This window comes from Lotus japonicus, chromosome 3 (genome assembly GCF_012489685.1).
Source record: "Lotus japonicus ecotype B-129 chromosome 3, LjGifu_v1.2".
Lineage (NCBI taxonomy): Eukaryota > Viridiplantae > Streptophyta > Magnoliopsida > Fabales > Fabaceae > Lotus > Lotus japonicus.
Window position 1 is genome coordinate 87,142,592 of NC_080043.1, and position 9,098 is coordinate 87,151,689.

General features: G+C 26.3%; 1 protein-coding gene across 1 annotated transcript; it reads right to left on the reverse strand.

Annotated features, from left to right (window-relative positions):
* Window positions 1-1,299: 1,299 nt before the first annotated feature.
* Window positions 1,300-4,793, reverse strand: LOC130744931 (uncharacterized). Its single transcript, XM_057597089.1, has 7 exons — window positions 4,668-4,793; window positions 4,499-4,585; window positions 4,111-4,320; window positions 3,605-3,766; window positions 3,379-3,432; window positions 3,148-3,297; window positions 1,300-1,683 (listed from the first exon to the last, which is right to left on the reverse strand). Exons 1-7 carry the CDS (start codon window positions 4,791-4,793, stop codon window positions 1,300-1,302), a joined length of 1,173 nt encoding a protein of 390 aa, XP_057453072.1.
* Window positions 4,794-9,098: the final 4,305 nt, after the last annotated feature.

The window sequence follows — 9,098 nt, forward strand, 5'->3', positions numbered from 1 at the left end:
CAATACATAAGTTATATGTATATATACAACCTATATGTATACCCCCTTATTCTTCACATGTTGTTTGTATTATCTATTATATTCTGTGAGTTGACCCTCGCGCCTTGGCTTTGTTTGTATGTCTGTGTTTGGGCGGTCGGCCTGCTGCCAGACGTTCGACAGCGGTTTCGTGATGATTCGTCACTCGAGGAGGACCAGGAGCGTAATGATTATTACTGAAGCTTTCGACGAGGACCCAGACTGAATGCATGACCAGATGAGGGTCGATGATGGAAGTATAGTGTATAGGTGTTTAGAGCCTACTAAGGTTGGGTGTTAGTGTCATAGCTCTGATTGTCATTTCTCATTTTGGGGCAGGGTAGGTCCCCGACTATTAGCTTTTTGTGTGGTTCTCTTCCATGAGGATCACAGGGAGTTGTCGGACGTAGGAAGTCTTTTGGAGGCGCCGTTTTGGGCTGACTTACTTTCTTGGAGGACTGTATTTATAAAACTTATGACTATATCTATGGGTCGCACTTGTTTGTCGTTGGGCAATACTTTTAGTTACTTGATGTTACTTTCCGTCACTTGAGGACACTCGTGACGATGATTTTGGTTGCAGCGAGGGCTGTGCTTTTATTGTATATCAGTCGTTGTTAATCGCGAATGGGTTGAGTCTTTATTTCGACAAGTCATTTTATTTAAAAAGAAAACAAAAAAAAATACCTACTTTTCCGCTTCATTTTATTTTTGAGTTACTAAAGTGACACCCGAAAATCGGGGTGTTACAAAAATATTTATGAGTCATTGAAGACACATTATAATATTAATTGTATTAACCATTAATGTTTTAAATTTCAAAATAACTATTACTTCTATTTTTTATAAGAGGAAAATAAAAAAATTATGTGTAAATCAGTATTAGTTACCTTTATTGAATAAAAAATAATTTTACTAATTATTGATTTTAAAATTTTTAATACACATAGATAAAATATTAAATATAGTAAATGGAATTGAATTTTAAATTACTAAAATGGCATCCTCCATAAGTACTCTTTCAATGGGGAAATATTTTGAAATTGGTTTGGGGGGTGAGGCTTAATGGAACCTATACTGGTCTGAGGCTCAATTAAAGAATCAATAGATGAATGAAATATTTTACAAAAATCTATTATGTGATTTCAACATCAATATAGACTTCCTCAAACTTTTATTCAATTGAACATATATATTTATTTTTATTCATACTAAGTTCCAACTTCCAAGAATCCAAATCAATAATGAACGACCTTTCATTAAATAAAGTTTTGAATATAATCATATACCGCACTGCCCACCTGGCCCACCAAAGAGAAAGGCTTGCCGATAAATAGGTCCTTCATAACCATGGTACAACACGTCATAACATTTAGATGTTGTGTCACAATTTGATTTCATGTACTTAGAATTTACTTCAACTTCATTGTAATTTGAATCCACAATCATTAGATCTGCAATGAAACCCGAGTTTTTGAATAACTCTTGAGGCAATCTTCCACTACCCATTGGGGGACTAATCGTATTGGGTGAAGCAAATGTTTCACCACCATATCTAATCAAAGATGAACCCTTGCTTAAGTGAGTAAATATTTGTTTAGGCCAATATCCAACTGGAATTTGATCAACACTACCAAACAACCACCAATGACCTGTGAATTTATCCTACAAATAATGATGCAATTAAAAGATGAAGATATAAGTTTTCTAAGAATGACATTACTTTTAAAAAAACTAATATCTAAAGATGGCATAAAAATTATAGAGAATAAATCACCTCATAATATAAATTACCAATACATTTTTTTATTTATCATTGTTTCAAGATATTTCATATGTTGGTTTATTTACTATTTTTTCATTCTTTAAGTTCCCATAGACATTTAAATCAATTATTTATAGTTTTAATTAATTAAAAATATATAATTTGAAGTTTCAACAATTCCACCTATTAGTGAATAGTCTATTCAAGGAAACAATCTCATTTACCAGTAAATTGTCCAACAATATATTACGGGTAACACCATGTTAATCATCCAACAATATATTTTAGGTAACTATATTGTCTAAAGTTATGAATTCTAATTTCTAACCTACATTACAGCTGATACATGTAACTTTGAAATTTGGTGCTCATACTGAAAAATTAAAAGGAAAGCATAACCATAAGATATGAACGTAAACACATTAAAAATTGAATAAATATCATTTTACCATATAAAATTATACATATTAATGCATTTCAATAAACAATATCACTCATTTTTCACTATAAAGAAACTTAGTAAACTACAATCTAAAATTCAAGAAAAAAAACTTTTGTCCTTTATATAGGAAAATTAGTTTCATTTACTATTTTTTAAAAAATTTCAAATTATCTATTTGTCAAATTAAATATGAAATGTAAATATAATGCATTCTTCTAAATAAAATATTATGCAACAAATATAATTTTAAGATAAATGAAAAGTTGAATCAGGATTGAGCTTCATTAGTTATTTATTGTTTAAATTGAATATAAGTGTTAGATATAAAAAAAATAGTTAGATTTATAACTTTGATAATGTTTTATTTTTAAAATAAAAGAAAGTCTTCATTAAGATTATCAATATTGAGAAACAAACATTCTCAATGAACCAAACAACCCACATACAAAGTAGACAACTCTATGTATAATAAACAAAAAATCTACCCTTAAAGTCACTATCCAACACAAAAATAAGAGGCTAGAGCTCACCCTTACAAGTGCTTCTTCCACATAAACCAGCACTCCACTACTAAAAACTTTACTTTGATAATATTTTTTGCAAAATTGTTGTATGAAAACACTTCCATATAAACATTTATATTAAAAAAAATTCTTCACTTGAAATATCCCAATTTTTTATATTTTATATTTTTTTATTTAGTCAGAATATTTTAACTATGTATATTTATCTTTCTTCATTAAAGTAATCATTCAATAATATTTTCTATAAATTGGTTTTATGATTATAAGTTGTAAAAATGTCATCTTAACAAAGTAAACGTAAATGCTTTTTGTTACAACAATGATAAGAGGATTTTAAATCTCATGTAGGTGAATAGATTATCAATTTGGTTCAGGCATATATATAAAAATTATGTTACCTGTTTGACTTTTATATCATATAAATATTTTTCTTCCATTCCAATGACAGAGCTGTAGTGTAAGACAAATCCTAAGCCAGTTCCGGGATGGACTTGCACAAAACCTGGACATAGATGATTAAAACATCCAGTTTTATGATAGCCATCTGCCTGCGTGTATTTATTTAAATAAGTATAAACATATTATGTAATTAAGAAAGAAAATACAATCCATTAATTTATAAGTCTTACTGTCCAATGTGCAGTTAAACGTATTTGATGGTCTCCATATAAGCTAGGATGAATCTTGCACCATAACGTTATTATAATTAGAAATAAAATACATAGAATAGATAAATTAAAGGAAAAAAATTAACAACAAATTAAATAGGGTCATTTAAATTATAACATTATTCTCAATTTTTTTACAATGTTATGAAACCTAAAAAAATCATAAACAAGATAAGAAGTCACTTACATCGCATCCGACTTGTATACTATTGAGTTCTGCAGGTGGACCGCTTTGAATCCAAAATCCAGATATGCTATATTGGTTTGCATGAAGCGATAAATTATAGAAGCCAATAGTTGCACTTGCTCCATGAAATGTTACATCTTGGGTTGTATCTAGGGTAGCAAACTAGAGGAGGATAAGATATGAGAAAATGAGTATACATGTTTATATGTAATAATTAGTTTAAAAGATTCAATAATGAAAATATAATTAATTATGAAGTCAGCATTCTTGACAATAAATTACACATTAGACTAGCTTATTTGCTTCTTTTATAAACAAATATGTTTTTAATTAAAAATATAAGTTAGGTAGTATAATAGTGAAAATTTAAATAGGAAAGAGTAAATAAAAATAAAGTAATGTTTCTATATTTTTTTAAACCAAAATGATTTTCTATATAAATATTTTAATAATAATCAATCAAAAAAAAAGTTTGAAAAAAAAAAACTTAAATTTAATCGACTTACATGATGCCCAGGGTAACTTTTAGAATATTGATTAAAATTATCAAGTTCGGATTTTGAAGATGAATGAGTTTTCAACTTCTGTTTCATTGTGGTCTTGAAAATGGGCACTTTACCGGGACGACATCCTCTGATGGAATCTTCATCTTTAATAGCTTTAACAAGGTAAGATGATATATTTTGCATCCGAGTCCTCATAAAAGTTGGAAAAAGCTTTGTTAAAATGAGAAAAGGATATTAGATACAAAATTTACAATTTAAATCTAAAAAGATAAAAGATACAAAAAATTAATAGAGTTAATACAAAAAATGATTTCCTCGTGCACGGTCAGATGATGGTTACAAAAGAATGAAAAACATTAAGAATGGCTCAAACAATAAGGATAATTACCTGAATTTTGTGATTTTTTAGTAAAGGGTGTTGAAAAGCAGGTTGCTTGTAAATTTCAACGCAATCAAAATCATCATCTATTGAACCCTGCATTTATTAAGCACATGTGATTTAAATAAGTTAGCAGTAAATCAAAGACTTTAGATAGTAAAAGTTAAGAGTGCAATACCTGGGTGTTTTGGGGGTCATGTAATCTATGAATTTGATGTTTCTTTGGTGTGTGTATTCTTCGTCCATCAATTCCATAGCCTTGAACACAAAAACTAACAATCAGAAAGAGAAATACTATTTTCATAATTTCTTTAAAACAATCTTAGTTATTGGGATATGTTAGTTATGTGTGCAAGCTTATGCCACTATATATATATGTAAAAGTCACATGAACAAGTATTAAATTCTACATTTATTATAACAATATACAAAGATTATAAATAAAGAAAATAAAATTGACTTGGTCCTTGACATTAATAAAAATATTAGTATAATTTTTTTAAATTTTTAAATTTTTAATTATATTAAATAGAAATTTTAAAACTTTTGATGAATTTCTCATTATGCATGACAACTTGTGAAAAGAAATTAAAAATAATAATGATAATAATAAGTAACAGTAAAATTGACTAGACCTTCACATTAGTAACAATATTACTTAGTTACTAATAAATATTTTATATTAACTATTTTCATAATTTCTATTGTACAACTTTTCCATTTCTCATTATGAATTGACAAAAAAAAAATTAAAATTGACTTGACCTTCACATTAACAATAATATTTTTTTGATAAGCACATTAACAATAATATTAATTGGTTATTACTGAATTTTTCTATTATTCATTATATTATATTAATTACTAATTATAAACTTTTTCTATTTTTCATATTATCCCAACTAGAGAAAATATTTTAAATAATAATAGTAATTAAAATTTACCATAATTAGTTATTAATAACATTCTATATTTAAAACTAAACAATAATAAATTTTATATAATGTAAAAAAATATTCTAAATAAAACAACAAATTGATGACTTCTTTCTTTCATAGTTTTCCTCTTTTTTCCCACAATTCCTGGTGTATAAGCAAAAGCCAATTGAACAATTATTAAATGCTACATTTAATATATTAGTGTATGAATATCTATATATATATATATATGTAAAGTTCACTTGAGCTATAAGTATTAAATGCATTAAATAATGAAGTTAAACAAATTTTTATTCAAGTTTTAATTTACATCCACTTATTATTAATTGTTAATTAGTAATTGTTAAACTTTTCAATTTCCCATATTTTAAATTAAATATTGATATTACTTAAATTTTAATTATTAATTACTACATGAGGGCAATTTTTTGGTAATAATAATAATAATTGAAATTGACTAACTTTACACTAATAACAATATTACATAGTTAATATTAATTTTTTATACTTCTTTCTAATTGTAAAACTTTTAAATTTTTTATATATTAAAATTAAATTAATTTAATAATAACTATTCATCATAAGTTGAGGAATTTTAAAAAAAAAATTAAACTTATTACTATTTTTTACACCACCTACTAAAATGTAAAATGAAAAGTTACTTTGAACCTCTGTATTAACATTTTCCTTTGTATTAAATAAATTATATTAAAATATGAAAAATGAATAAAATTTCCGAAGTCATTATCTATTCAAACACCTACTAAAATGTATAATTAAATTGAAATTTTGTTATAAATACACCAAAAAACAAAACAAAAAAATCATTTGTATTATATACATTGAACTAAACTAAAATCTGATCAATAATATTTTCAAATTAATTAGTTATTCAACTACCAACTAATTTTCATGTTTGTTATATAAGATAGAATAGAACATGACAAAAGACTCCTGAAACCTAACTCTTTAGTTCTCTAAAAAAGTGTGGGAAAAAAAACCAAACAAGACACTCTAATAAACAAAAACTTCACTTTTATTTCAGGTAGGGAGGTTAATACGAGTTAGTGTAATGATTTAATAAAATATTTAATTAGATACAAAAATATTTCAAAAAATATATATTAGTCATAGTCATTTATTTTTTAATTTAATTATCATAATTTTTTTATTAAATACATTAAGCAGTAAAATATTCCTACCTTTGTACTAAAATAAAGGAAGCAATAGAAAATTTCTTTGTAATTAATGTATTGAATAATAAAATTAAAAACTGAAAAAATTGTATTGTCAAAAGTAATTCAACTACCTAAATTGAATAATAATGGTCATAAACTTAAAAATCGACTTGATTAATGACAAAATAATGTTATCAATAAATAATTTACATAAAATAGTTTAAATTTTAAAATGACGCTATAAGGTATTTACTATTAACTATAACGTAACGTTAAAAAAAAACTATAACGTATGTGTGTTTTATTTGAAGAAACAATCTCAATATAATTTTATGATCTTATTATATATTAGTAAAAATGATTTTGAGCAACCTTAATAGATAAATATAGTTATGACCGAAGTTGAATAAATATAAATTTATTACATAATTCTTAATCTATTTAATTTATATTTTATTATAGTTGAAAAAGATAAAATTACTTTATTTTTCACGATTTTAACATGTGTTAAGTTGTTTGGGAAATTGTGATTGCCCTTTCCAAAAAATGACTTTCTCCGAAAAAAGTACAAAAAATGGTAAAACAACTTTTTTGATGACATTAAAAACTTATTGCTTAATCTTTTTTCAAATGGACTGTATTATTTTTCACATTATTAAATCAATAAATAATTAAATTTATAAAATGATCTAACATGTGTAAACCTGTTGAGGAAATTGTGATTGCCCTTTTCAAAAATGACTTTTTTCGTAAAAAGTACAAAAAATGGTAAAACAACTTTTTCGATGGCATTAAAAACTTATTGCTTAATCTTTTTTCAAATGGACTGTATTATTTTCACATTATTAAATAAATAAATAATTAAATTTATAAAATGATTTAATGCTGATTATTAAATATTAATTATTAAATTCGAGTAATATTAATTATTTATAATGAAAACTCCAATACTATTTATTGAAAAGACTTTTTTTTCAAAATTATTGAAATAATGAACACAATTATTAATTTTTATTTTAAAATAAAAACTATTTTAATATTTATGTAATAATTTAAACTGTAATCATTATTATATAATGTTAAAAAATGTTGTAAGTAAACTCGTGCAACGCACGGGTATAATACCTAGTTATAAGTAAAGTAAATAAAAATTAAAATATATGAAAGTAATATATATATATATATATATATATATATATATATATAACCACAAGGTACGACGTAATTTTAGCTCTCATCATTTCTTAATCATAAGATCAAGGGTCATTCTTGTCCATGGGAAAGAATCGCATTTCGTGGTCAGCCATTTGTTACTTAGAGCAAACACCACGATAAGGGGATTAGCGACTTTTGTCTCGATGTTGAAGACTCCAGTCTCAACAACAAAAATAACTTAAATATTAAAATACTCCCCCGGATCCTTTTTATAAGAAACACTTTGGAGATTTTTCTTGGTCCTTTTTATAAGAAACACTCTTATAAAATTAAGTCAAATAATCAATACCAATGCAAAGGGACCTATTCCCAATACAAAAATATGGAGGAAAATTGCAAGCACCCAATAGGTATGATCAACATTTATGGTAATTAGCATGATTGTTCTTGTAAAAAGGAAAAAACATCATTGGAATTAAGCATAGTAGTTAATTTTATAAAAAATATTAGTTTCATTGGTTTGTGTGATTTTGTCCAAGTTTTTCTTATAAAAAGGATCGGAGGGAGTAGAATCTATACTTATATTAAAACACTAACATTCCAAGAAATTTTCTGCAAGGAGAGTTATCCAACCCTCTTCCATCCAATCACAAGCTTACACCTGTCCCCTCATGTATTATTTTATTACTTTTTATTCTCTATTTCTTCATTCTGATGGGGCCCTTTCTCTAAAATAATAATATTTTATTCTCTTTCTCTTCAGATGGGCCCCCTCCTCTCTTAAATAATATTATTTTATTTCCTCTCTCATTCAATTTAATTTTTTTCCTTCATTTGTTTTAATGATTTTTTTTTTGAAAGGTAAAAGTATATAAATAGATTATCACAAAAAACCCCTAAGGACAGGACCCTCAGGGGGCGAAGATCACCCACTAATAACAAGGCACTTCGACGAACAAAAAGAAGCCCGCTAAACCGAACAGGAACTAAACAGGCAAAAAAACAAGAGCATAGGCCACAAAGAACATCCTAACTCTTTCACAGACATAACCAGGATATACAAGCGTGACTCAAGTCTTAAAATGATCCTCATAGACCTTCTCCAAACCACGGATAGCCTCTATGTCGCTTCCCTCGAACTCTAACCCCAATACTTTGCCAAGCAACCACGTCTTTTTCGAGCGCGTGAAGTAAGGTCCACCACTACCAGGAGAAGCGCCAGCTTCCTCTAAATCACCCCGCTGCTAATGATTCTCTTTCCCCATGCATTATTTCCCATACTTTATTTTGTTTTCGAAATACTTTTAACCTTAAATTTGACTAACATTCATTATTAAT

Excerpts from the sequence above, each read along its gene's own strand:
- LOC130744931 (XM_057597089.1), bottom strand. The coding sequence starts at position 4,793 with ATGAAAATAGTATTTCTCTTTCTGATTGTTAGTTTTTGTGTTCAAGGC. Across the intron at positions 3,433-3,604 it reads GTATACAAGTCGGATGCGAT|ATTCATCCTAGCTTATATGG; the intron begins GTAAGTGACTTC and ends TTATGGTGCAAG. Across the intron at positions 1,684-3,147 it reads ATGATATAAAAGTCAAACAG|GATAAATTCACAGGTCATTG; the intron begins GTAACATAATTT and ends CATTATTTGTAG.